Source organism: Hippopotamus amphibius, chromosome 16, assembly GCF_030028045.1.
Source record: "Hippopotamus amphibius kiboko isolate mHipAmp2 chromosome 16, mHipAmp2.hap2, whole genome shotgun sequence".
Lineage (NCBI taxonomy): Eukaryota > Metazoa > Chordata > Mammalia > Artiodactyla > Hippopotamidae > Hippopotamus > Hippopotamus amphibius.
The window spans coordinates 63,679,892-63,707,510 of NC_080201.1; the positions used below are offsets into that span (position 1 = coordinate 63,679,892).

A 27,619-nucleotide genomic window follows, 5' to 3' on the forward strand; every position below is an offset into this window, starting at 1 on the left:
CTCTGCATATCTGGCTATTGGTGTCTGTGTCTCCAGGTCTCCCTGTGTTTGTCTGTGACTCGGTTTCCGTCTGTCTTTAGCTCTGTGTCTGTCTTTATCTTTCTAGCTCTTGTGTGTGTGTGTGTGGGGGGGGGTCTCTTTGTATCTGCAGTCCTCCCTCTGTAGGTCCTCATTTCCGTCTCTTCCAGAGTGAGGTCATCTCTGTGTCTCGTGTATATCTGTCTACTTCCCTTTTCTGTGCACTTTTCTTTCTCCTTTTTGTTTCTTTGTTTCTTTGTTTCTTTCTTTTATTTATTTATTTTGACTGTGCTGGGTCTTAGTTGCAGCACATGGGATCTTTAGTTGTGGCATGGATGCGGGATCCAGTTCTCCAACCAGGGATTGAACCCCGGCCCCCTGCATTGGGAGCGTGGAGCCTTACCCACTGGACCACCAGGGAAGTTCCCTGTGCACTTCTTTCTGTGAATCGCTGCCTGTTTCCCTCCCTCTGGGTCTCTGCCTGGCTCTCTCCCTGTGTCTCTGACTCAGTCTGTCTATGACTCCACGTGTCTGTCTTTGGGCCTTGGTGCACTCCCACGTGGAGACTCAGCTCTGTTCCTGATGTGCGCTGTGGATTTGGGGGAGCCCTGCCCTCAGTTCTTCTGCCTCTTTCACACCCAAGCCCCACCCCCCACCAATGGGTAGTAGTCACACAGCCACTCCCAGCACAGAGAGAAGCTTTATTCCTCGGGGCCATCCTCAGGGCCACGGCCAGGGCCGTGGGCAGGTCAGCTCAGCCCTCAAACTTTTTCTTGCGGCCTTCCATTCCACTCAGCGCATCGATGTTCTTGCGCCAGTCTCCCACCTCCCGGTTTTCCTGGAGGGACAGGTCACAGGTTAGGGCTAGGGTGTCTTCCTGGCCTACAGGCTCCCAAATTTATCTTCCACTTGGCCTCCCACCTGCTGGGCCACTCTGTTCTGGATGACCATCAGAGAGTCTTCTTCTGGAACACTTCTTGTCTCCTCAGATGATCCCTTCCAATTTGCCCCACTTCCTGTCTCCCTGCTGCATTTCTTGTCTCCTTCATGCTCTTCCTGTCTCCCTCCTGCACTTCCTGTCTCCTTCATGCTCTTCCTGTCTCCCTCCTGCACTTCCTGTCTCCTTCATGCTCTTCCTGTCTCCCTCACGCAGTCCTTTTCTCTCTCATGGACTTCCTGGAGATCTCATGCACTTCCTGACTCCTTGCTACTTCCATTCTCCTTAATGCACTTCCTGTCTTCCCCTTCTACATCCTGTCTCCCTCCTGCACTTCCTGTCTCCCTCCTGCACTTGCTGTGGAGGACCCTTACCAGATACTTCTCCCCACAACTCGAAGTGCCACCTGCCCTCAGGCTAGGCCCTACGATTTCTGCCCCCCGCCCAACACACACACACACATTCTCCCCTAAGCACGCCCTTTCCTGGACCTAGCCACACTCACCTTCTCTGTGTCCTCCTTCTTCACCTGCTTGAGGTGGGCCCGCAGGTCTAAGGACTCCTTGGCCCTGGCCCCCAGCAGTGCCTGCATCATGGCATCCGCAGAGATCCGCACTCTACGCAGAGTGGGCCGCTTAAACTTGCCCCGAAGGTCAAAGATCTTCTGGGTCAGATCTGCGATCTGGGGGCAGCCATTAAGGGAGGTGGAGACACTTCCCTCCACTTCCTGCTTGCCTCACTCTTCCACCCGACACTCCCCTCCTATACTGATCCATGCTCTCCCTAGCTCAGGCTCCTACCAACTTAGGAGCAAAACCCAGGCTCCCCGTCCTGGAACTGGAACCCAGTCTGCCCCAGCCTCATCTCTAAAAATTACTGACACATTCCAGGGCAGCTACATGCATCTCACAGTTCCCTGGCCCACACCTGAACTCACTGACCGACACTTGAGGCACCAGCCACACATTTTCACAAACGTATTTTCTGCTTTCCCACCTCCTGGCTTTTGCATGTGCTGTTCCCTCTGCCTGGAACAGCATTCCCTGACCGTATTGTACTCATCCTTCTGCCCTCTCCCTGCCAGGCTCAGAGAGTTGTCCTGAGTCTCCTGGTGTGTGCAACCAGAAGCAGTTGCAAGGGTCCAGACTGAGACCAGAGCCCCAGGCATCGCCCCTTACGGTGAAGGGACCCAGATGGCCCAGTGCCTCCCACCTCCGTGATGTTCTTAGTGACTTTCGCCTCCACGTCGTATCTCTCCTCATCCACCTTGTCCACGCGGGCATGGAGCTGTCGGCACAAGTCCTGGTGGAGGAATGCAGTGTGTGTGGTGATGGGAAGGCTGGGAATCTGGGCTCCTGGGGCCTAAGGGAGAAGGGGCTGCGGACCTGGACATCTGGTCCTGAAGGAGTAGATTGAAGCCAGACCCTGGGGAACTGCGAACAAAACAGAACTCCAGAGCCAGGTGTCCTGAGAAACTGGACTGGAGTGGGCTGGAGGAACCAGCCTCTGGGTTTTGAGATTGTGGGCAGCTGCAGGCCACATTTCTGAACTCCTGAGGGTAGGGATTGGGAGATTGGACCCGAAGGTCCTGAGCGGAAAGGGGGCTTACTAACTGTACCCCTGAGTCCTAAGGAATGCAAGATCCAACACCAGGAAATTCGGATCCCGGGCTGGGCAGGAGTCCCAGATTAGAGCCGGTACCTGCAGCTCCGCGAAGCCCAACCCGGCCAACTCCAGAGGCTGGCACCGCGTGCTCAGAGCACGCCCCTTCTCTCCTCGCCGCTCCTCTGCCTCTCGCTCCAGCTCCTGCTTCGCAATCTGCAGCATCAGGGTCTGGGGAGGGGACGCCAGGAACCACAGCACAGGTATCGGGATGAGGACAGTGCAGGATAGCCACCCACGCTGGGCCCCGCCCGCTAATCCCAGGCCTGCTCCCAGAGACACGCTCCCTCAAGGTTCATGTCCATCATTCCAAGGCCCCGCCCCTCCCTGGTAGGGCCTGCGGGCCGCAAAACTTCCCAGGTCCCGCCCACTTGCTCATCCGAAGCCCCACCCCAACTTCCAAATCCCGTCCCGTGAAGACACCCAGGCGCACTCCCCAGGTTCATCAGCACCTTCAGCTGCAGTTTTCTGGAGGCGGAGATCTTAGACTTTTTCTGCCGGAGTGAGACAGAGCAAGGAAGGGTGAGGGAGAAGGTTCCGAAGGAGGACGGCAGGAGGGGCTTCAGAACCCGCCCCCTTAAGCCAGGTACAAATTTAGTCCCGCCTCCAACTCCAGCCTTCTGTCTACGGGAAGCCACGCCCCTCATCCCCATCCACCAATCTGGTTCTCGGGCTAGGCACAGCCCCCGCCGTCTCTAAGCAATCTCATTTCCCACGGGCAGCGGGACTCCGCCCACAGGTAAGCTTTCACCAATCAGAGCCCGGCCCTCTGATAAACCCCGCCCCTGAAGCCCCCTTCATCCGCTTCGGCTCCGCCCACGACCAAAGTCCCTTTAAGGCCCTGGCTCCTCCTCTCCTCCCCAAGCTGCGGGTACCCTCCGAATCTGAATCCTGACCCTGCGAAGCCCCGCCCGGCCCCGCCCACCGCGCTGGCCCCGCCCTCACCTTGGCGTGCGGCTCGGTGGCGTAGGCGCGGTAATTGGCGGAGGAGCGGCGTCGAACAGGAGGCGGTGCGGGGCGCGGGTCCCCCGCCTGGGGTTGGGGGAACGCAGTCGAGTCACCACGAGGACCCCCCTCCCCAGGCCCTCTCCGTGCCTCCTTTCAGGGCTGCAGCGTCTCGCCCTAGAGCCCTCCCGGCAGCGACCTCCCCCGCCAGGTGGGTCCAGCCCACGCCCTCTCTCACCGCATCGCCGCTCCTGGAGGGAGAGAAACCAGGAAAGGGGGTTAATGTCGGGCCTGGGTCCTGTTCACGCCGTGTCCTGAGAGACCCCGGGGGCCCCTCTGACCCACACGTCCGGCCCACCAGCTCCCCCATCTCAGCTCCTAGGGGTCGGATTCCCAAACTCTCATTCCGACGCCCAGGAGTCCGGTCCCTACCTCCCTTCTCAGGCCGGGAGTCCCAGCTCGCAGCCCTCACCCCTCACGGGAACCCGGGAGATCACCCCCCACCCGCCACCGCCTCGGGCCTCAGGAGGGCAGGTTACCCGTCTTCACGCACCTGTCCGCCATGCTGAGTCTCAGGCCAGGAGTTGCGGGAGGCAGAGCAGGGGGCCAAGGGGCTCTTGGAGGGTCAGTGAGGGGGCGTCCCGAGTGACCTTGAAGGCCCCTGGGACTCCTGTCTCGTCCGGTCTGCTCAAGCCTCACTGAGGACACTGAGATAAAGGGCGAGGACAGAGACTAAATATATTGCTGCCCCCTCCTCCCCCTGCCCCGGATTCGAGATAACAGGGCGCGTGAGGGGTGGGGCGGGCCATGCTCCAGCTGGATCACCCCTCCACCTTGGCGGCCTGGGAATCCAGCCCCTCCTCCCTCCCACCTAGGAGTCCAGACCCCCAGCCCCTCCACCCGCAGACCCAGATGGGTGTCCAAGTCCCCACACCCCTCCTCCCTCAGATCCAGGAGTCCAGACCCCCAGCCCCTCTTCCCTCTGACAGGAGTCCGGACCCCCAGGTCCTCCACCCTCAGACCCAGGAGTCTAGGCCCCGCCCCCTCACTAAATTGCAATCTCCTTGAGGGCTGGAACTTTTTCACCCTGTTACGGTCAGTTTCAGTGCCCCAAACCTGTTAGCCAATCCATAAATTTTGATGATTTATTTGAGGATCCAGGTGTGGGGTGCCCAGGCTCTCAGCAGGCAGCACGGAGAAACTCACCCCTAGCCCGCTTGGAGACCCAGAAATCTGGTCTCCCGTCTCCTCTCTTGAACACTCCTGCCCCTCCCCTCTCCCAGCCCTGGAGACAGACTGAGGGCAGGAAAGACACACGGACCCATGAAGAGGACCTGGCTCTCTTTACTTGGACCACCAGAGTGTTGACCAGCCTGTGAGAGGTGACAGCCCCAGCCCCCAGTTAGGGATGGGACACTTGGGGACAAGGGGACCACACAGAGGGCCTGAGCCCCAGGGCTGGATCTCCAGGCTGCTTTTAGAGTCTCGGGAGTGGAATGTAGAACTCGTGAGAACAGTCTAGAATTCTAGGAATAAAATATAGAATCCCAGGAATGGAATCTGAAATGCTAGCGACACCTCTGGCGCTGAGAGAGACTGTTGAGAGTATAATTGAGTATTCTAGGGGTGCGTTCTGATTCTAGGACCCGACTTTAGAAGTTAGGGATGGGGGACTTGGTCTCTGGAGGTACAGGCAGACTCTCTGGTTTTGGGCTCTGACTCCCTGTGGGCGGAACTAAAGCCTCTGAGAGCGACGCCTGAGACTCTGAGGGCAGTTTGAGGGGTTCAGAGTGTGGGGTCCCGCCTTCAAGGGGCTGGGTCAGGTTCTCAGAGGGTGGGTTGGTTGCCTCACGGAGTGGGGCCAGGACTTCAGGGGGCAGAGTCCCAGATTCTGCAGCCGGGTGCTTGTGGCTGCAAGCAGAATCTCCCGCCTTGTAGAAGCGTGCGAAGGTCTCCGAGGGCCTGCCCCCCGGCTGTGGGGCAAATCCAGCCGACTGTGCTAGCTCCCGGACCCGGGTGGAGAACCCCTGCAGCTGCTCCTGCCGCAGGTCCACTAGGAACCTGGAACCAGGAAGCGGTGTGTTAGGGGACCTGGCATTCCGCCCCCAGCCTGGAAGTTCCCCACCCTGTTCTCCTGGCTCACTGGGCTAGTTCCACAATCAGGCGTCCTCCGGGGGCCACGCAGGCTCCGAGCTCAGGGCTGAGAAGATGGACCATCCTGCAGAGAGAAAAGGGGAGGGCTGAGGCTCAGCCTTTAAGGTCCCGAGGGAAGAGGGGGGCTGGGGACCTGGGCACTGATTGAGGAGGGTCTGGGGGCCTGGATTCCTGGGTCTGAGGGAGGAGGGTTTGGGGGAGGGAAATCTGGGAGCCTCCCAGGCCCTCTTACCCACAGGCCACGTAGAGAAGCTGAAACCGTCCCTTGTAGCAGCTCTTGTGGTGGAGGGTCTGGGCAGAACCGAGGGACAGGAAGTGGACAGTGAAGGATTTCAGGGCAGGGGCTGCTGGGGAAGGGAAGATTAGCAGGGTTAGGCAGACAGACAAAGCCTGGAGATGACTCTCCTTGTCCGTCTTCAAGCCCTTTTCATATTTTCTCTCAGGTGGATTCTCGGAAAATTCTGGGAAGATTGGCCTGGCAGGCAGAGACCCATTTTACAGACCAGGCAACTGAGATTCAAGAGAAGAAAAGAGAGTGGGTGGCCCTTGGCCACATAAGACATCCATTCACCCGGGAGGGCCAAGGGGTTGGGTAGAAGGAGACACCATCAGATTAGGAAGGGAGTGGGGGGCTCCAGCGTGAGCTGGGACGCAGCACTTTGTTAAAATGGTCTCAGCCTCAGACTTCTGCAGGTAGGATTAGAATTCTACCACTGGGATTTAGAATGCTAATAATGGTGTCAGGATTTAGGAAAGGCAGAGAAACTCAAAGAGAACAGGGAAACATAGACCAGATATCGGGAAGGGGATGTCATTTGCCCAGGCTATAGGGACCATATCAGTCCATACTTGGACTTGAAATACTTGGAGCCTGAAGCCCGGGACGGGGGTCCGGGTCCCACTCTCTCCCAGACATGAACACCCGAGCCTCACTTCCCATCTCAAGGGAGAAGGCTGAGTCGGTCGCTTACCAGGCTCCGGGCTTGCGTCCGCGTCGCCTGGCACCTGCTCGGCTTCTCCCTGGGCGGCTCCCGGGCGCCCCCAGGCGGCCACCTCTCGGAACAGCTGCGTCACGTTGTGCTGAGTGATCTCGCCCGCGGTCTTCGGGGGACAGGGGGCGTGGCCGGGTGCCGGACTAGGACCGCGGGGCCGGGGTGGCAGGGCGGAGGTTTGGGGTACGCCACCCTCACCACTCCCCCACCCCCAGAGCTAGCGTCTGGCGGGCAGACTTAGATTTCAGGGCTGGGCCTAGGAAGCGGAGGGCGGGGTGGGGGCATAGGGGGCGGGGCCTGGACAGCGGAGGGCGGGGCCTCCCCTCTCCCCCCACCCCCACCCGCCACAGCACCTCCACCCGCGAACCTTGACCGGCTGCCCGTTGCTGGTCCTCAGGAGGGTCTCGTCGTCCGCTTCAATGCCGAAGGCCACGAAGGGCCCCGTGGCGATGTCCCCCCAGTACCCGCGCACTGCTACGCGCTCCCCACGCTGGGAAACCAGAGAGAGGAGACGGGTGAGGTCGATGTTGGGGACCCCGGCTCCTGGGCCCCCGAAAAGCAGCAGCAGCAGCAGCCAGGGCAGGGCGTGGACACGCACGTGGCTCAGGAGGCGACCGGACGCCAGGGTGCGGTTGGGCAAGTGATAGGCACTGGAGTCTCTGAGTTCAAAGGCGACGCCTGTGTCCCTCCAGCGCCGGAACTCAGTGGTGTGGATGCCTCGGGCCTGGGAGGGGGCGGGGGGGCGGGAGGGCAAGCAAAGAGGCCTCAGTGAGCCTGGTGTTTTGATCCCAGGACCTGCTCCCAAAGACCCAGGCTTCTGGCCCCCCCCCCCCCCGCCCCGCAGCTTCCTCAGGCCCCAGCCCCGCCTCCTTCACACTCGCAGCGGGGACCCCGGCCGCCTCCTCCCGGCCCTCACCCCGCGGTCGTGCAGCTTCATGTGCAGGTCCCAGTCGCTGACACCACGCCGGGCGTCGTACCGCGAGCCCAGGTAGTGGCGCAGCCTCGAGTCCCACAGGCGGCTCATGGGGAAAGCCTCGGGCCCCTGCTCCCCTCCGGCCCAGAAACGGAACACGGCCTCCAGGGCATCGCGCTCGCGGAACTGCGCGGCCAGGCCCCGCGGAGAGAGATCGAGGGAGACAGGGGCTGCAGGGGCGGCGGCCTCTCCTACCTAACCCTTCCCTCCCTCCCAGGGCGTGGGAACTATTGAAGAAGCTGAACCTCCGAGAGCAGAAGCCACCCCCTGGGCCATATCCCACCGTGGGAGCCAGGGAGCCCTCAGGCCCATCAATCTACGCAGTCCCTTTTGGACTGCCCGTCCCCATTCTTCCTGCCGCCACCCGGATTCCCGGCAGCGACGGTCGCAGGCCCAGCGGTGGCACCTTGAGGGCGCCCAGGCTGAGCCAGGGCAACTGCTCCGCCAGGCGGTCGGGCTCCGGGACCAGGTGAGCCAGGCGGTCGGCCTGGGCGCGCACGAAGGCGGCGACAGGGGGGCGCAGCAACGCGTTCCCCCACACCTCCAGGAAGGTCTCGCTCTTCTCTGCGGGGAGGGGGGAGAAAATCAGTTGGGGGAGCAGAGGAGTGAGCCCGGAAATGAGCAAACTCCCCACCCATCCTGATAGCTAGAACACAAAGAATAACTTACACCTCACCTAGGTCTCCTCGCCTATTCCTTCCCACCGCCGCAGGTAACCCCAAACCCCAATCCTGAATTCCGTGTTTAAGTTTCCCTTGCCTTAAAAAAGAAAAGATTGTAGATATAGATATATAGACATAGAGAGGTTTTAAGAGATTTCAATATATAGACGGAGATGAAGATTTATGTGTGCTAAAGTGTTAGTGTTAAATTGCTTCATTTTAGTTAAGAATCTTATAGGAGAGAGCCATATATCTTTAGTTGTACACACACATATATCTACATCCATACATAAGTTGTTTCATTTTAGTTGTTTAAGAACCTTATAAGAGAGAACGATATACCTTTAGTTAGATTAGGTAAAATTAGTCCAAGTTTAAGAGCCTTTTACGAGGTGCACTAAGAAATCTGTGCAATGTCTTCTGAAAGCCCTGGGCTATTAATGACACCTACAGTCCATACAGCCTGCCTGAGTCTGGACTCTGCTCTAGGCACTAACCTGCAGTTTATGTTACTGGGAAATAATCAATTTCCCTCCCAAATCTTCTTTCTCCCCCTCCTCCTGAGATTATAATCTCACTTCCAAAGCTGCTTCTTCCAGGCAGATTCCCTGGGGTTCACACCTCTAACTAGTGGTGAATCAGGCCTGAGGGAGGCTTGGGGCAGGACTGAGCTCAGTTCAGTCAACCCCTCCCCACATCTGGGGGACTCACTACCTCTCAGGAAGCCCCTTGATGTCTTTTGGGCTTCTCCATCGCTAGGAGGTTTTCAATGCTTACCCTGTGTCATGCACAGTTCTGAGATTTTTATGTGGATTTCCCCCTGGAATTCTCTAAAAGATTCTAGGAAGTATTATTTTTTAGCCCCATTTCAAAGGTGGGAAAAGCTCTAAGGCTACCAAACGGGTGAGCAAGTGATGAAATAGGGAACAACGTCCAAAATGTTTAATTGCACCACTGAAATGCTAGAATTCCTGCAGGGAGGGGGAAGGGGCTGGGGGCCAGATTGCCTGGGTCTTTGCTGACCTTGTAGCCCCATCTTCTTAGGATCCTCCAGGGCTAGGCTGAAGATCAGCATGTGTCGGGCTACAGCTTCCAGATTATTCTCCAGCACATAAAACTGGAAGGATGGATGGGGAAGAATGATTCTGAGATCTGTGTCCCTGCCTCCTAAGAGACCCAGGAGTGGGAAAACTCAACCCCCTTCTTCCACAGGACCCAGGAGACCTCTACACCAGCCCCACTCCTTCAAACACAGGAGTGTGGGCCCTCAGAACCCTCCTCCCCATCACTACTCAGGAGACCCGATCCTTAGGCTCTTCTTCTCACTTCAAACCAGGAGTCCCCAACCTCAGCCCCTTCCTTCCCCAGGACCTAGGAGTCTGGGTCCCCAGCTCCCTCCTCCCTCAAGGACTCAGGAATCTGTGCTCTTATCTTCATCCCCCTCCTTCCAGGACCCCATAATCCCAGCTCACGTGGAACCTCCTTTGAGGCCAAAGAGCCGCCCGGGCCAGGGTCCGTAGCAGGTGCCGCCCATCCACGGACCCCAACAGCAGCACATTTAGCTCGGGGGTCCCGTGCTCTGTATCGGCCTGAGAGTCTGGGCCCACAGGAGGACCTGACAGGAAGAAAGCGGGCTAGGGTTGGTGGTCTGGAGAGAGCCTCCTGCAGCCACACCCCACCCCCAGCACGATAGACTACGACTCCCAGCAGGACTTGCACTCCTGATCTCGGTTTTAAAGGGAGCTGTGCCTCTATGCATTCTGGAACTCGTAGTCCGAAAAAGTATCTAGACTGTCCACTGGGGACGCCCCCTGCCCCCCGCCCTTGGAGCCTCAGAGAACGTTAGCGCGCTGTCTGCCAGGCTGTGAAGGCAGCCGCTGTGTCGGGTGATTTGTGGTCCTGAGTGGGGGGACTCACTCTCAGCCTGCAGGTCCACCGCTGGGGACAGGCCCCACCAGGACACAGAGCCGAAGCCCGTGCCCGAGCCCGCCGGCGTGGTCATCGTCCTGCAGGACAAATAACCTGGGAATCCCCAAACATCGTGTCTGCATTGCCCACCCATTCCCCTCTCACCTCCTCTGCCTTCTTTCCCCTTTCACATCCCCCTCACCTTTATCCTTCCAAATAACCCGAGACACCCCCTCCCTCCCAGGTCGGTGCCGCACCGACGTCAAAAGCCCCTCCACAACTGCCGCTCATAGTCCCCGCCTTTTCAATCAGTTGTCCAATGGGAGTGTGCGGGCTGGCACCTCCGCGATCAACTGACCAATGAGAGCGAGGGAGACACGCAGGCTGAGAATTTTTGGCCAATGAGAGTGCTAAGGGCCGACTACAACCATTTGTGGGAATCCTAGGCGTGGGACGCGGTTGTCATGACGACGGCGCTGGCGGAGAAGGGGCGGGACCGGAAGAGGCTGGGGCGGAGCCTGGGGCGGTCCAATTTTTTTGGAAGCTAGAGGCCTGGGCTCATTCAAATTTAGGGAGGTCGGAACAGAGGGCCTTCCCCTGGTGGTCCAGTGGCTGAGACTCTGTGCTCCCAATGCAAGGGGGCCTGGGTTCATCCCTGGTCAGGGAACTAGATCCCACATTTTGCAATTAAGACCTGGCACAGCCAAATCAATTTAAAAAAAAAAAAGAATGGAACAGAATCTTGATAAACCCAAATTAAACTGAGGTGGCCTGGACTCTAAACTATAGACCTCTATGTCCCCATTTCCCCTCACACCCTGGCTCTACCACACAGCGCTTCTCACCAGGTGAGAAACACAGAGAAGTGCTGGGGCCGGCTAGCACGGGCCTCTCGTTAAATTTTCAGGAATTTTTTGACCTGGTTGTTACACACAATCATTACTAAAAGTTAAACTTTTTACTAAGTTAATTACCAAAAATTAAATTCCAATAAAATAAACCCATTAAAATACAGGCAATCATACTCAAAACTCATCACTTCCTATTTTATTATATTTTACTAGTATTGATGATCTTAAGGTTATTTACAATTATTGCACCTGTAGGAAGGAAGTGCTATTTTAATGCAATAGCTTAAAAAATGAAATTGGCAAACTACGACCATGGGCTATTTTTGCAAATAAAGTTTTATTAGAACAACGGCCAGGATTAAGATAAGGCAGAGTGGTCCAAGCGAAGGGTCAGATCCTGTCTTTAAATTTTTTATATTTTATATATTTTTCCATCTTGTATTTCTTTTTTGCATTAGTTTTGAATTTTTAAAAAATATTGCATTAAAATACTATCTATCTTGATTACCAGGTGCTTTAGTTTTGGGGGCTTTGTTTTTGTTTTTGTTTTGGTTTTGCCTTAAATTTTGGGACCTTCATTCTGCTCTGGGAAATACTATATGGTGGTGTGGTAGTAGGCATCTCTTCCCAACTCTATATTCAGTGACTTCACATTGGTGGCTTGAAATCAGCCATGATGGGAGTATTTACCCCATGGAAAGGGGCAAACTACACACCAGGGCTTCAGGTAGTTGGTAACAGCACACCTCAGGAACCACACCAGTCCTCTGTTGTCTCCGGGTCTATATGGCTTGTGTTTTTGTTTGTTTGTTTGTTTGGCTGTGGTGGGTCTTAGCTGCGGCACACAGGATCTTTTAGTTGCAGCATGCGAACTCTTAGTTGAGGCATGTGGGATCTAGTTCCCTGACTAGGGATGAAACTCGGGCCCCCTGCACTGGAAGCGTGGAGTCTTAGCCACTGAACCACCATGGAAGTCCCTATATGGCTTGTATTGTTCCCTCTAACATTCTTCCCTTCTCCCGCTGGAAAAGTCCAACTCATCTTTTCAACCCTCGCTGGGCATCTTCCTGAGTTCTGCTCCTGCCTCTCAGCAGATGGCCACTGTAGTGACCCTGTGACTCCCAGAACTTCATATTTGGGGTTGAGCACGCTTGAGTACATGGCTTTTGGTGCCAGACGTGGCTGGGTTTACACCTTGTCCCGTCACTTGCTGGCTAAGAGGCCTCAGCCCGATGACTTAACCTGTCTGTGAGTTCCACAAGGGCAGGGACTCCAGTGAGACACATCTCCAGATCATCCCCAGTGCCCAGCCCTGGGCACAGCATCCAAGGAATTTTGACTCTGCACCTCTTCTCCTCACCCAGCTACATGAACTTAGACAAATCAGTCATCCTTTCTGTGCCTCAGTTTCCTGCTCTGTGAAATGGGAAAGGTAACACACAGTTAGCAGGAGTGTGGTAGATTGAAAGGAGGTCCACCTGCCTGCTGAGGACAGTTCTCGGCACTTGAAAGGAAGTGAAGGCTGAGATTTCAGCAGTCCCTCCAGGAGTGGGCCAGTCAACCCTGGGGCCCTCCTGAGTCAGCCTTCAGCCTACTAGAGCCCCAGATCCTGACTTTCCCCAGTGAGGCTTAAAACCTTTCATCCCCATCACCACCACTCCCCAAAAGACTTCCTCCACGGAGGAGCCAGAGTAATCTTAAAAGTAAACCAAGCCATGCCACTTCCCTCTAAAACCTTCTTGAGGACTCTCACTGCAGGTTGATACAATTCCAGTTCCTTAGCTTCACCTCCTAGTTCCTATATGATCAGGCTCTTGGCTGTGTCTCTTAAATCACGCCCCCACCCCCACCCCTGTACCTCCCCCTTCATGCTCCTCTCCAGCCACACTGGCCCCTGGCTCTTTTGAGAATACATCAAGCCTGTTCTTGCCCCAGGGCCTTGGCAAGGAACTTGGGGTTCCCTCTGTCTGGAATTTCCTTCTCCCTCATCTGTGTGTGTGTGTGTGTGTATGTATGTGTGTGTTAAAATATACAAAATATGAAGCTTACTATTAATGACATTCAGAGTATGGTGCAAAAATCACCACTATCTAGTTTCAGAAATTTCTCATCGCTCCATAAGGAGACCCCCCACTGCCCATCTCTCCCTCTCCTTAGTCCCTGGAAACCACCACTTTTTTCCTCTATGGATTTTCCTATTGTAGATAGTTCATATAGATGGAATCATACAATACGTGGCCTTTTATGTCTGGCTTCTTTCACTTAAAATCGTGTTTTCAAGGTTCATCTATGCTACAGCATGATCCAGTACTTTATTCATTTTTATGACTGCATCATATTCCACTGTATTTCCCCTTCATCTATGGAAGCCTCTTGCCTTCGTCATTCAAATCACAGCCTAAGGACTTCCCTGGTTGTCCAGTAGCTAAGGCTTCGTGCTCCCAATGCAGGGGGCCCAGGTTCAATCCCTGGTCAGGGAATTAGATCCCACATGCCGCAGCTAAGAGTTCTCATGCCGCAGCTAAGAGTTCTCCTGCCACAACTAAAGATTCCACATGCCACAGTGAAGATCCTGCATGTCACAGCTAAGACCCAGCATAGCCAAATAAATAAACATTTTTTAAAAATCATGCCACTTAAAACAAACAAATAGGGACTTCCTAGGTGGCGCAGTGGTTAAGAATCCACCTGCCAATGCAGGGTACACAGGTTTGAACCCTGCTCCGGGAAGATCCCACATGCCGCGGAGCAACTAAGCTCTGTGCACCACAACTACTGAGTCTGCGTTCTAGAGCCTATGAGTCACAAGTATTGAACCCGTGTGCCACAACTACTGAAGCCTGTGCACCTAGAGCCTGTGCTCCGCAACAAGAGAAGCCACCACGATGAGGAGCCCGTGCACCACAATGAAGAGTAGCCCGCGCTCACTGCAGCTAGAGAAAGCCCGTGTGCAGCAACGAAGACCCAACAAAGACCCAGCCGATAAAAATTAATTAATTTAAAAAAATAAAACAAAGAAACAAATCAAGCCTAAACACTACTTCATCACGGAAGCTGTCCCTGACAACTCTTTTAAGATGATCTCAGCCCTTACTGGTTTCCTTCCCAGTTTGGTTGCCTTTTTTAATGGTTTTATACTTCTTTCTCATTTGTCTGCTTACTTGTGGAGACATGGACCCAGGGACCCCAATGTCATCATCTAACTCTGAACAGATTCAGTCCCTGGATTTAGAGAAGGACTTTCTGGCTGTATGATCCTGAGCAGGTCATGTGAATTTCCTGAAGCACAGTTTCCTCATTTGTCCACTGGGAATAATAACTGTCGGTTTCATTAGGTTGCTGTGGGGGTTATTATCAAAAGTAGTGGCAGTAACAGTAATAATATTGATAGGAATATTGATACATAGTACTGTCTTTATAAAGATGCCCCCCACTCACTCACACATGAGAAATTACTGCATTCCTTTGGAGAAATTTTTTAAATCTCACGGACCTCACATCCTAGGTAACTGACCAGATTTCCTTTTTCCCATTGGCTACCAGGAAGCTCAGGGGTAAGTTTATACTCTGTCCCTTTCCATAGCATGTGGGGGTACTTGTTGGCTCATTTACCACTTTACCTGATGCTCAGAGAGCTCTCTTGCCAAATGTTATGGACCTTTGTTCGTCACTTGAAATTCTGTCTGGCATGAGATGGGGGAGAAGCCAATGAAATGATCACCTTTCCTAGACACAGACTGAGAGAAAGAATTTGTTGAAAAAAGAATGAGGTGTAGCTGAAACTACTGTCTCTCCTTGAGGAAATCTTGCCCTTTCTCTCATTCTCTGGGGATTTCATTCCCAGACTCTGCATATCTACTTTGTTTCCTTGATGATAATAAGTTGCTTGGAAGTAAAGTCTAGATTTGCATCTATTCGGGGGTTCCCAGCATCCAGCAGAAGCTGGCTCACAGAAGACCTTGGGGAATATAGAATGGGTGGATGATACAAAGAAGACAGAAGGGGAGGGAGGGAAATATGGGTAAGAAAGTCTATGTAAATCATGGGTGAGGGGGGAGATAAACTCATGAATAACTAAGTGAATTCTCATTGACTCCTCACAGTAAATGTGCAGTAGGTGTTACTCTTATCACGATTTCTTCTGATGAGGAAACTGAAGCTTGGAGGGGTGAGTGAATGAATAAGTGAAGGAGTGAGAGGGAGGGTGAGTGGGTGAAAGGATGGATGGATGAGTGGGTGGGTGAGTTTCCATGTGTGTTTCCAGGATAGGCAGCCCTGTCCCTGCTCTTGTGTGATCCCGCCCCTGGAGGGTCCCTCCTGGGTTCCCAGCCCCCACCCCTGCCCATCCCCATCAAGGAGCACCGGTCCAGGCCAGCAAAGTTGCTGAGTGTTTATTTGGTCCCAGCAGTGGTGCAGGAATCAGACTGGGGACAGAAGTGGGTGATCCTGTTCAGAAAAAGGGGCGTTGGGAGCCAAGGGAATAGGAGGCTGGGATCACTGATTGTCAAAGCAGAGGGCGGGACCCTGGGGTGGGGCGTGCCCAGACCGCTCCCCTCCCCCAGGGGTCCCTGGGGCTTCTGGGTATGTGCCGTACTGGGGGAGTTGGCAAGTTATCATGATTGGCATAATGGAGGGGAGGGGGGGAGAAGGCAGGACTGGGTAGAGTTGGGTGGGGGTGGCAGTTCATGTTCAGAGAAGGCTTAAACGTGGGCATGGGCATGGAATCTGGCCAGGAGTCTGGGGTCAGGGGCTGGAGGGTGGGGATCAGGGTGCGGGCGGTGGCCTCACTCGGTCAGGGGGCCGCAGCGAGTGCCACTGGGCGATGGGCCGCCGCGGGTTGGCCAGCATGTCCGCCCAGTGCCGCAGCCCAGCCCCCCCGGCGGCCGCCCCTACAGCCACCCTCCCGATGGCCTCATTCTTGCCCAGCTTGTCATAGTCCAGCACAGTCAGCTCCACCTGGACCTTCTGGGGTGGGCAGGGGAGGAAGAGGAGACAGAGCGGGGAAAGGAGGCAACAGGAGGGATTGGGGTATCATCGCTAAGGAGACGCTCTCCCTCACAACCAGAGTTCTGGGGGGGGGGCCTTGCTAGGCCCCCGGCTAAGGCTTCCTCTGGAGCTTGGATTGGGGAGGGGGGCAGAGGACGCTGCGGCTGCTTAGAGGGATGCGCTGGAGCCTTCCTGGGATCAGATTTCAAGAGATAAATCCTCAGGACCCTGGTTGCTCAGGAGCTGTGAGGAGGCTCCTTAAGGAGCAGCCTCGTAAGGGGGCAAATCTTCAAGACTGTTAAATGGGGGGGGGAGCCAGGCCTTAGGGGAAGTCTCTTTTTCTCAGTAACTTGAGCTCCTGAGGGCACCACACACCCCTGTCTTGCTTGGGGGCGGGGTTTCCTGGTCCTCATAGGGAGAAACTGAGATTGAGGACACAATCAGACCCCCCAAGACCTGGCTTCTAGGGGTTGCTAAGGAGTCTCCCTTCCCTTAGCAACAGGGGTTTCTAAGGGCCTGGGACTCTGGGGGAAGGGCTGCTCTGGCAGGGGCTATGGGCAGGTCTGAGCTCACCTGGACCTGGTCACAGGGCACCTCGAAGCTGAAGGCCTCGTTGTAATAGGGGTTCAGAGTGTTCTTCTTGATGGTCGTTTTCTTCTTCCGCACCTTTTTGCCGCCCTGCAGCAGGTGGACCTTGACATACGGATCTGGGGAGAAGAAGGAGGAATCTTATAACCCCCTCACTCTGCTGAGTCCAAGGGGATCAGACTGAGGGGAATGCATGAGACTCTTCTTTGGAACAATATAGAGACACCCCACGGACCCCTCAGGTCTCCCTATCTCTGTGTCAAATAGGATCTAAATCCTCCATGGCAGTCTGGACCTCCCTCTCCCCTACGGGCCCCGCGGGGCCCAGAAACTGACAGAATCTTAGCCAGAGAACCTCCCCCTCCCACCACCACCACCATTTCCTTGCTTCACACACCTGACAGCCCTGCCACATCCATCTTCTTCAGGTTTTTAGCCTCCAGGACGATGACAGTGAGCTTCCCGGCCGTGGGGACATAGCGGAGGGAGAAGCAGATGTCGCCTAGTTTCTCCTGCTAGAAGATGGAGAGGGACCCGTCACGGAAACCTTGGATCCGCATCCAACCCCTTTACGACCTTTCTTCCCTCCCCCTCGTCTTGGAATGGTATGGTGCAGAGTGAAGACCCCCGGTGGTACAGTCCGGGTGGTAGTGTCGAGGGGAGCCGTCCATCTACCAGGCGAGACCTGGGAGCTAGTCCTCTGCAGCAGGTGGAAGGGTGGAGCCTGTGATCTGATTGGCCCGGGGTTGCGGTGGGCGGGCCCAGCCGTGGGACCATGGTCATGCGCGCTCACCTCCTCCCAAGGAGCCGCCTGCAGCTCCCGCCAGGCCAGCACTGGCCGCCCCAGGTCCACGGAGCTCATGGGGACCCGCACCTCCCCGATGGCGTCGTTGCGGGAGAAGCGGTCAAAGTCGTACACCGCCATGACCAGTACCCTGCCCCCCAGCTCCACGTAGGGGACCTGGGTGAGGGGTGGGCGCAAAGAAAGCACAAGGTGAGAGTAGGAAGTGGGACCCAGCATATCCAGGTGGAAGGCGATGAGTGGGGGCAGCAAGGGTCCCAAGGAACAGATGGGGGGGCTGTCCATGGACCCCCAATGGGACAGCCCAAGGACCAACGCGGCAGTCCAGTAGTGGCCCCAAAGGGACAACACAGGGTCCAGTGGAATAGTGCCTAGAGCTGGTAGCTGCCACCAGTAAAAGCTGAAGAGATCAGTCCCCAGTGTCCCAGAGACTGGGCACAGGCAGCTGGGCACAAAGCACTGAGGCCACGAGCTCACCTTGAAGGCAAAATTCTCCCCGAAGTGGGGGTTCAGCGTCTGCCGATGCACCCTGGTCTCATGCCGCCTCCGTTTGTCTGGCAGCAGGTAAACCCGCACGTAGGGGTCAGAGGAGCCACCGAGGTCCAAGGCTGCCAATCCCTCAGCTTGCACGATGCCTACCAGCAGCTGTACAGTGATGAGGGGACCCTAGTCTTAGCTTCCCTTCTGCAGCTTCCTCCAAGAAGGGGATAGAACCCCTGGGGCCCTCCCGTCCAGAGCATCCCCCCTCCTCCACACCCACCTGGCCACTCTGGAAATCATAATCCAGTGAGTACTGTAGTCGTCCTAGTTCATGCTTCTCTGCCACCTGCTGCCCTGGCCCAGATGGTGTTGGCTCCAGCTCCTCCACCTCTGGCTGCACCTTAGGGAGCCAGGGGCAAGGACAGGTGAACTCTTCCCCTGATAGTGATATCTTCCCACGCCCAGAAGCCAAGGGAGACTCACAGATCCCTTGGGCTATATATGAACACTAGCAAGCTAAGCAGAGTCGGTGTTTGATTAGTGATGTCTGTCACAGGCAGGGACTAGCCATGGCAACACACAGTGTGGTATCTTTGTCAATGTTTGATTAGTGATGTCTGCTATGGGTGGGACATAGATGTGGTGATGGCACATGCAGTGTGCTTGTCATGCCTAGACTAGAAGAACATGCTCTGACAGTGTCTCATTGCCTACAGGATGGATGCAAATTTTAGTTCACACATTAATGGATGTATTGGGGTGATTGTCCAAATTGCCACGTTGATGAGTGATCTTCCCACAGGAAAACATGGAGGAGAAGTGGCATATTTATTGTGTATTTGCCATCCTAAACTAGAACAACAAAGTCAGAAGTCTTCTTAATCTAAGCCACTGATTTTCAAAATGTATGAGTCAGAATTCCCCTGAGGAGTGTGGTAAAATGCCTTCACTTCAGAGATTCTGATTCAGTAGGTCTGGCACAAGATCCAGGATTTGCATTTCAACAAGTACCCAAGGTGATTCTGATGCTGATGGTCTTTGGAGTCACTGGCTTAGGGGAGAGGGATGGAGACTGGATACCAGGACCCTAAAGGGCATTCCTTATGGGTAATAATTATAACAGCTATTTTTGTTGAAAAGGAAGGAGAGGAAATACTAGTTATGGTCCACAAACTTGAGGCTCAGAGACAGACAGTGACTTTCCCAAGGTCACAGAGCTGGTTGCCCTGGGCTGGAAACCTAGGACTCTCTGGCTCCCAGGCAAGCCTCAATTTGCTCTGCATTCAGAGGCCTGTGCTCAGATACTTACACCTCTAGCTTTCCACATCAGTGGCCTCTTCCAATTCATGTTTGCTTCAACCTCTCAAGGCTGTCATACAGCCTCCTCCCTTGTCTCCTTGCCCCAGACCTGTCCTCCACACGGGTTCCGGGGGATTCATCCTAAAGCCCACGTGAACTTGTCCCTCTCCCGCTCAAAACTTCTGTGGCTCCCAGTCACCCAGTACATGGGTACTGCTGAGCTCTCCAGAAGCCTCACCCTAGAGCACAGGATATTTGTACTCTATACCCTAGCTATTGTGAAAAATGACTCTTTGTTCTCTAAATATTCCTCAGAATCTGGATTCCAGGCCTCAACACTTTCTCTGCCTTTGAGGTAGAATGTCCTTCTCTGCTCTCAGTTAATTCTGAGTTCCTTTGGGTCTCAACAGAGAAATCACCTCCTCCAGCAGGCCTTCTCAGACCCCCAGGCTGTCAGGTGGTTTCTCTGTGCTCCCATATGCCCTGTACTGCCTCTAATATGGCACAAACCACCCTGTATTGTGAATGTCTGTGTAAGCATCTGATTTCCCCATCAGACTGCAGGTTCTTGTGACTGTCTGGTCCATCTCCAGGTCCCCAGGTCCAGTTTAGCGCTAGCCACACAGGGATGATGAGCAAATAAGGTGGGTGTAGGAGGGGCAGAGCAGGGGTTGAGGCTGCTGGGCCATCGAGAGGAGTAAGGGTGCAGGAAGGAGCAGGGCTGAGGGGCTGGGCCAGGCCACACCTTATCTATGTAACTCCGGCCCAGCACCTTCACTTCCTGAAGGTGGACCTGGGCTTGAGCCTGGCTCTTCTTGCCCATCCGCCTCCGACAACGCTTCCGGTAGAGACAGAAACAGCAGCTGAAGACAAGGAAGCCTGAGACCAGCACGATGGTGGCCAGAGCCCATGGGGGCACTGCAGAGGACATGGAAACAGCAAGCATTGAAGCCCTGCGAAACGAGCCGGCTGATTCATTCTGGATAACACGTGTTAGCTGAAATCCTGGCCCTGTTTTTCCTCCAGCCATTTCCATTCCATTTTAATCCCATGTTTTCCTTCCAGCTGATCTCACATATAAAACCATTTGAAGCCCTAAAGCAGGATGACACCATCTAGATTTTCTTGCCTATTAGTTCCACTTCCTCTTCTATCCCCATTCTAATTTATCTGCTCAACCTCTGTGCTTTTAGAAGGCTTAACCCCTCCCTGAGCCTGTTTTCCTATCTTTAAAAGAAGGGAGAGGTGGACGTTCCAATTCACCAATCCAAGGTTCCATTCCATTCCACACCCCTTGATTTGGTTCTCGATTTTCTTGCAAACCTGTTCCTTTTCATTTCATTTAGATTCCAGTTCAGGATTCCGACTATGATCTCCCCCGTATTTTCCAGCCCGCCAGCCTGAACACACCCGTTCGAATCCCGCCCCTGGGAATCCTGGCCGGGCTTCCCCTCCGCTCCATCCCGGGTCTCGCTCACCAGGGCTGTGGCTGATGCGACTCGAGTCAGGAGGCGTGTCGGGCGCTGGAGGCCCGGGTGTTGGGGGCTCCGGGAACATGGCGGCGGGGTCTTACTGTTCTTTCTGCGAAGACACCCAAAAGCCCTAGCCCCCCACACCCACGCGGTGCTTCCATTGAACCAGCCGAACAATAAAAGAACTCCAACTCCCATCGGCACCCTGGGCGGCAGGCCGTAGGGGACTCGGCCAGCCGCCGCGAGGCATGCTGGGGGTTGTAGTTTCAGGCTTCCTGCGACGGAGGGCGGTGGCCGGGGAGTGGATTCCGGGACCAAGTTCAATCCCAAGGGTCCCCCCATCCCTTCAAGGCCTCCAGGAATCCAATCCCGCTGACTTCTGTCCCTTCCTTGCACTTCCCCGGGGCCTGAACCAGAAGTGGGTGAAGGCAGGCGTGGGGACCAACCCACCGGTTTGCCCAGAGCAACGGCTGGCTCCGCTCCTGCTGGGTGAAGGTACTTCTGGTTGCCCCGGCAACGGCGTGTTGCCAGGACAACGGGCGGAGCTGACGCACAGAAGCCGAGTCCCAGGGGGGCAAGCTGGTTCGGTGCCCCGTCCCGCCTGGGACCCCCGACCCAGATACCAGGGACAAGACAAGGTGGGGAGGACGCGGCCTTGCCCGTCCGTCTGTCCACGCGCCCACAGCTCGCTCCTCCCTCCACATCTGGCCCTGGAAGTGAAGACTCAGGCTGCCCTCCCTCTCCCACTGTTGCTGGGAATGTAGGGGGCGGGCGGCTGCCCCACTGCCTTGGCTGGGCCCCCACATCTTTTTCAGCCTGTTTGTCTCTCCCGCGCACCCCGAGCTCTGTCTTCACACCTGTCCTCGTGACAGCCTCGGCCTCCATTCCTCCCTCGACTCCAAATCAAGGTCTTCCCTATTTCCGTCCGTCTCCCAGTCGGCTTCTCGCCTCTCCTCCGTCTGGGTTGTCTGGCCTCTGCCTGTTGTCTGGTCCCTGCCTGTTGTCTGGTTCCAGTGTACCGGGGTCTCGCACCCTCTCCCCCTGCCTGCTCCTCCCTTCCCTCTGGCTCTTTGTCTCCACACCCGTCTCTAAATCCCATTCTCCCCGTTTCAGGCTCCAGCCCTCCCATTCCATCTGTTGGTCTCTCCCTGTGTCCCCCCCCCCACACACACACACACACCCCGTCTCTCTAGGATGGGAATGAGGATGGGGCTCAGGGAGGGGGTCCCAGCGGCTCCTACCTGCTCAGCGGCTAGACAGGACCCTCCAGGGAGACGCCCAGGCGCCTGCCCGGCCCGGACCCCGCCCCCGCACGCGGGTGGCTGGCGCTGTCCTGGGTGCTGATCGTCGAGCACTTTGGGGAGCTGGCGAGGCCGAACGGAGCCGGCCCGGGGTGTGTATATATGCGTGTGCTTGTGTGTGAGTATGTGTATATGTGTGTGGGAGTGTGTGTGTGTGCGCGCGTGCGTGTTCTGAGGTGGAGAGCCTGCCCCGCCCTGCCCCTCGCCCCGCCCCCAGCCTGGAACCCTGGATATTTACGCTGGTCCGGAGGATTTTCTGCCTTCTAGTCCAGATCCCTAGCATCCAGCCGCCTCTCCCCCACTCCAGCCCCCAGGACTACTCACAGAACCAAGCGCCAGAATATCGGGTTCTAGGACCCAGAAGACCCTCTCCGGAAACCCAGGTATTCAGATATCCAGGCAGGAGACTAAGCGTGAAATTCTCCTGCACAACTGCTCCAGACTTCACTCCACCCTCTAAGTTCCCCTAAGGCCAGGCCCAGAAGGCAAGCCCCCGTGCTCCTAGCTCCAGGGAACCGAGTCCACACTGCCCAGACCCTAGACCTTTTCAGAGAGGCTCAACTGTCCAAACCTACATTTTTCACGTGCAAATTGTGAGTCCCTTTGGTTTCCTCCCTAGGACGTTGGCCTCAGTACCTAAACATCAGGAACCCACCCCAATATTATTTCCAGACCCAGAAATCCACTGGAGCAAGTGTCTCTGGGGAGATAGTGATTTAATAAATTATGGGATAAAAGAAAAAAATATGTACAGGCAGTGGGGTGCAAGGAAACCTCAGATCCTCAAAGACTGATTTCTGGAGTAAAAGATGGGCAAGATCCTGCCTGCCCCTGCTCCTTGGGTGGCCAGAATTCTGGACCCTCATTACTTCCTTTCTTCCTCAGAATTCAGCTTGTTTCCTTGAGACCCTGCAGCCTGCTCCTCCCTCAAAAAAACAAAACAAACAACAAAAAAAAAAAAACCCCAAGAAAATCCCACCCCTCTCCTTCTTCAAGGAACTGGAAATCCAGGCTCTGGGCTCCCACCTGACCTCTCTCCCCCTCCGGAAAGCAGGAGTTTAGGCTGCCAGTCCCCTCTTCCTGCAGGGCCCAGGAATCTGGGACCCCAGCCCTCTGCTGTCCCAGGGGTCCAGGTATCTGGGCTAAAGTAGGGATGCAGAATTTGAGTCTAATTGGGCTAGCGTCCCAGCCCTCCCCCGGCTTAGGCCTCTGTAGCAGCGACATTCTCAAAAAGCAGGTTCTCATACATGACCTCCTCCTCAGCGGGCGCTGGGGATGGCTGTTGCAGAAACCGAAGGATGCACCAGTGCAGGAACACATACTGGGCCTGGGGATGAAGCATGGGCAGGTGAGGGGTGCCCTCCTGAGCCTCGGCCTGCTATCCTCTGGGGCCCCACCCCACCCCACCCACCCTGTGCCCGAGGATTCCCATCACCTCAGTCTGCACCATCAGTGGCCGGCTTTCTCGCATCTTCTTCACGTAGCTGAAGGGCCCAATGAAACCCTCACACTCCAGCTGCCGCAGCAGGACATCCAAAGCAATGAGGGTGCCCGTGCGGCCCACACCAGCACTAGGCAGGGACAAGAAGGGGTCAGACCATGGGGGGGGGGTCTCGGCTGACTGGGGGGATCTGTCTTTGGAGCAACCAGGGGTCAGGGTATTCAGCGAAGCTATTCTGGAGGATACAGTGTAAGTGGGGGTTACTAAATTAAGTAGGAAGTTATAACAAATGACTATGCTCTGAGTTCTATCTATCTGCTAGGCCCTGTTCCAGGTGCCTGTGAGCTTTTTTCACTCCTCCCACTCCTAAGTGGTAGGAACTATTAGTTGAGAAGGCCCATTTTACAGATGGGGCAATGGAGGCTGAACGAGGGGAAGTCGATTGTCCCAGGCCACTCAACTAGTACGTGACAGAGCTAGGGTTCACATATGGGAAGATGAATTCCCAAGCTGGTCATTTTTTTAAATTTTAAACATAAAATTAATCTTTAAAAAAAAATTTATTTTGGACGCACTGTGCTGCTTGCAGGATCTTAGTTCCCCGACCAGGGATTGAACCCGGGCCCCCTGCGGTGGAAGCACCAAGTTCTAACCACCGGATCGCCAGGCAAGTCCCCAAATAAACCATTTTAAAGTGAACAATCAGTGGCATTTAGTACATTCACTACATTGTGTGACAGCCACTGCTATCTAGTTCCAAAAGACTTTCATTCCCCCAAAGAAGACCCCTATACCCATTAACCAGTTACTCCCCATCCCCCATCCCTCCCAGCCCCAGTTGCCAGCCACCAATCTGTGGATTTACCTATTCCAAATATTTCATCTAAACAGACCCATGCAATACGTGGCCTTTCCTGCCTGGCTTCTCTCACTCGGCATACTGCTTTTGAGGTCCATCCATGTGGTCCCATGAATCAGTGGTTCATAACTTTCTGTGGTTCAAGCTAACAGCCTTGACCACTAGGGCAAGACTCCCCTCTGCGCTTGGGGGAACTGGTGACAGGGCCGGTGTCAGGACACAGCTCAGCAGAGAGGTTAGGAACTCCACCCTGGGCATCAGCTCAGCCATTCACTACAGACCGTGAACCCAGGGACTTAAGCTTTCTGACTCGGTTTCCCCTTTGGTCCCGAGGCTGCACGGAGGATCAGCAGACCGTGCCTGTGAAGTACAGGATGTGGCCCGTCACTGCCGACCAGCATGGAAACCAAAGCCCCCACTCCAGAGGCTGTCTGTCCCTCTGGAGTAAGCCCCTTCCTCATCCCTCACATTTACACTTAGGGAAGTCTCACCTGCAGAGGCTGCAGCACAAATATCGGGAAGGAAATTACGGGGTGAGGCCCAGCACGCGAGCCCAGGGAGGTGGTTTGCTGTTGGTGGTGGTGGTGCTGGTGTTGGCCATGCCACATGACTCGTGGGAGCTTGGTTCCCCAACCAGGGAATGAACCTGGGCCCGGTAGTGAAAGTGCCGTGCCCTAACCACTGGACCGCCAAGAGTTCCCCCAAGGAGGTGTTTAAATGTTTCTTGAAACCTTTGGCTGCTTCTCCCTCCTGCTCTTCACCCCTTCCTCCCTCCTTCTCCCCACACATGCCTCCTCCTTTACCTCTTTTTCTTTCTTTCTCGTCTCTTCACCTTTATCCTCATTCTTAGCCTACATCAACACCCCTTCACCTTCTGCCTCCATCTTCTCCATCCCCTCCCCATCTCTTCTACCTCTTCTAGAAGTTTCTAAGGACTCAGATAACCTGGTTTCTGAATCCCAAGGGGGCGGTTCCCTCACAGGGAGAGGGCTCTGGCCAGTCCTCACCTGCAGTGCACAATGGGGGGGCCTCCCCCCACGGTCTGGTCCAGCCACTGCCGGAGCATCTTCCAGAAGGCCAGCAAGGGGTCTGGGGAGTGGGGGACGCCGTGGTCTGGCCAGGTCACATAGTGGAACTGATGCACGGATAAAGTCTCCTGCTCTTGCATCTGGTGGGTGGGGGGTGTTTGGGGAGCTCAGGACCCAGGGGACTGATTTCTGACTGGTGGGGCATTCCTGGGGCACACTGCGGTCCCTTGTGCGGGGGACAGAACATAGACTTTATGGGGGGTTGTGGGGAGGGGGCTGCCTGGAATATCATGGGGGAGGAATTGAGGGTCAAGGTGGGGCTGATCGGTGGGGTAGGGGCTTACATGCCGGAGCTTCAGGTTTCGTACTGTCCAGTTCTCCATCACCTCCTCATCCACCAGGGTCACTTGTAGGTGCCCATGGGTGCAGGGCTGGGCATCTAGAGGCCAGTAATTCTCACACTTCACCTGGGGGAAGACTGGGTTGGTCAGAGTAAAGGAGGCCCCTGAGAACCTACCCCGATGCCCCTCCGCAGGGTGGCTCTCGTATTCAGTGCCGGGGGAACCCCCCTCCCCCGCCCTGGTGACCAGGGGGGACCCACGGGCAGCCGGGTGTAGATTCATCCCAACCAGGAGGACTCCTCCTTCCCAAGGTCCTTGAGATCAGCTTCACCCTGTATGTGGACCCGTGGCTGGACTGGGGGAGATGGGAAGGTTGGGGTCATGGTGGAGGGAATCAGTGAGGTCTGGATCAAGGTCTACCCTGGGATCGGTTCTGGGGCAGGGTCACGGGCTTCAGGGATCAGCACCCAGGACCAGGTCTCCTCTCACCCGGCCGGACTCCACGCAGTTGGTCAGCATGACCAGGGTGTGGCTCTGCTGCTCCCACACCAGGCGCCAGAAGTCGCCCACGGTCTGGGGAAGGGGGCCCTGGGTTGCAATGAACTCCTGGGGGCTCCAGAGACCCTGGTTGAGGAAAGCAGGCGGGTCATGTCCTCCCTCCCTCTGGCCCTCATCTCCCGAGGCTCACTCAGCATCCTCCCGGCTCCCGACCACAGCCTTACAGGGATGAAGCTGGCGTTGATGTACTCGGAGCCTGGCTCCCCAGGGAGGGGCTTGAGGGGCACGCGGGACCAGTCATCTAGGGGAAGAGGCCAGCATTAGCGATGCAGAGCGGGGGGCGGGAGAGCGGGGACAGAGGTCACGCCCAGGTGCACACAGACACAGGGAGCTGGGAGAGGGGCCGAGGGACCTCGGCTGGGAGGAGCCAGCCAGGGGGCTCCCAGCTGACAGGGACCAGGAGCTTTGTCCCTCACCGCGAATAAGGGGGGAGTAAAGGGCGAGGGCCAGGCTTGAGGTGTTGACAAAGTCATGGCTGAGCACAAAGTCAGCAGAGGCTTACGACTCACAGGGCAGCACATTTCTGTAACGATTCTTGGCGCTGTTCTCCGGAGCTGAGGCCACTGTCTGGGACTGCCTGTGGTCCTCCAGGGCCAGTTGCTGGGGGTGGGGGGAGCGGAGGGGTTCATGGACGCTGGATTTTTCTCTGCCCTCCCCCAAGGATACCCATGTTGCTCCCTCTGTCTTCCTAAGTGCCACCCCCTCACCCCTTGCACCCACAGAACTAGGACGAGTGTGTGCACCATCCCTGAGGGGCATCTGGGAGGATGGGTGGGAGGACCGGGACAGGAGAGGTAGGCAAGAGAGGAGGGGTCAGGGGAAAACCAGGGTATTGCTTTAGGACTGACCCATGGGCCTGTCACTAGGGTAAGAGTTCAGTGAGTCAAGAAGGTGGATAACCATGGCTGAGAATTTCTGCATGAGCCAACCAAGCAAGCATCCCTGCTTCTGTTCAATCCCAAAAGGGTGGAAAGGTCTGGGTGGGCTTGTGGGGCTCAGCTCAGCCCCCCCCTGTTCTCACCCCACCTGGTACTCCTTGGCAAAGCCACGGCAGCTGTCCTTCTCATTGTTCCTGACGTGAGTGGCAAACTCTTCAGCCAGGATGTCCCGTGGGATGCTGTCGGGGCTGGGGGGGGGGGCAAATAGTTTAACCTCCTTTAACCTTGCGCTCTTGGGATGGAAAAAAAAAAAGAGGGTTTTGTTTTGTTTTTTAAGTCCCTAGGACTTATTTATCTTTTAAGTGGAAGTTTATACCTTTTGACCACCTTCACCCATTTCACCCTCCTGATCTGCCTCTGGAAACCACCGATCTGTTCTCTGTATCTATGAGTTCGAGGTTTTTAAAATTTTCATTTTGGCTGC

General features: G+C 55.6%; 4 protein-coding genes across 4 annotated transcripts in view; all 4 read right to left on the reverse strand.

Moving 5' to 3' along the window:
- Window positions 1-699: 699 nt before the first annotated feature.
- Window positions 700-6,816, reverse strand: LOC130838341 (troponin I, cardiac muscle). The gene is made up of 12 exons (XM_057711276.1): window positions 6,688-6,816; window positions 5,949-6,063; window positions 5,706-5,780; window positions 5,415-5,623; window positions 4,116-4,269; window positions 3,801-3,813; window positions 3,563-3,649; window positions 3,070-3,111; window positions 2,657-2,788; window positions 2,168-2,257; window positions 1,461-1,637; window positions 700-856 (listed from the first exon to the last, which is right to left on the reverse strand). Exons 3-12 carry the CDS (start codon window positions 5,777-5,779, stop codon window positions 773-775), a joined length of 1,062 nt encoding a protein of 353 aa, XP_057567259.1. The 5' UTR covers window position 5,780; window positions 5,949-6,063; window positions 6,688-6,816; the 3' UTR covers window positions 700-772.
- A 1,406-nt stretch (window positions 6,817-8,222) lies between these two features.
- On the reverse strand, window positions 8,223-10,379 carry LOC130838342 (dynein axonemal assembly factor 3-like). Its single transcript, XM_057711277.1, has 5 exons — window positions 10,261-10,379; window positions 9,816-9,958; window positions 9,367-9,460; window positions 8,351-8,440; window positions 8,223-8,245 (listed from the first exon to the last, which is right to left on the reverse strand). Exons 1-4 carry the CDS (start codon window positions 10,343-10,345, stop codon window positions 8,358-8,360), a joined length of 405 nt encoding a protein of 134 aa, XP_057567260.1. The 5' UTR covers window positions 10,346-10,379; the 3' UTR covers window positions 8,223-8,245; window positions 8,351-8,357.
- A 5,098-nt stretch (window positions 10,380-15,477) lies between these two features.
- Window positions 15,478-22,183, reverse strand: SYT5 (synaptotagmin 5). The gene is made up of 9 exons (XM_057712279.1): window positions 21,971-22,183; window positions 20,736-20,838; window positions 20,003-20,175; window positions 18,239-18,358; window positions 17,956-18,123; window positions 17,470-17,637; window positions 17,074-17,191; window positions 16,662-16,795; window positions 15,478-16,067 (listed from the first exon to the last, which is right to left on the reverse strand). Exons 2-9 carry the CDS (start codon window positions 20,812-20,814, stop codon window positions 15,867-15,869), a joined length of 1,161 nt encoding a protein of 386 aa, XP_057568262.1. The 5' UTR covers window positions 20,815-20,838; window positions 21,971-22,183; the 3' UTR covers window positions 15,478-15,866.
- A 1,048-nt stretch (window positions 22,184-23,231) lies between these two features.
- Window positions 23,232-27,619, reverse strand: part of PTPRH (protein tyrosine phosphatase receptor type H) — a 32,997-nt gene continuing 28,609 nt past the window's right edge. Inside the window, exons 13-20 of the mRNA XM_057710926.1 lie at window positions 27,284-27,374; window positions 26,767-26,857; window positions 26,422-26,498; window positions 26,189-26,323; window positions 25,703-25,825; window positions 25,338-25,498; window positions 23,466-23,601; window positions 23,232-23,357 (exon numbers count right to left, since the gene is read on the reverse strand). Coding sequence (XP_057566909.1) covers window positions 23,232-23,357; window positions 23,466-23,601; window positions 25,338-25,498; window positions 25,703-25,825; window positions 26,189-26,323; window positions 26,422-26,498; window positions 26,767-26,857; window positions 27,284-27,374 — 940 coding nt within the window. The remainder of the gene's footprint in view (window positions 23,358-23,465; window positions 23,602-25,337; window positions 25,499-25,702; window positions 25,826-26,188; window positions 26,324-26,421; window positions 26,499-26,766; window positions 26,858-27,283; window positions 27,375-27,619) is intronic.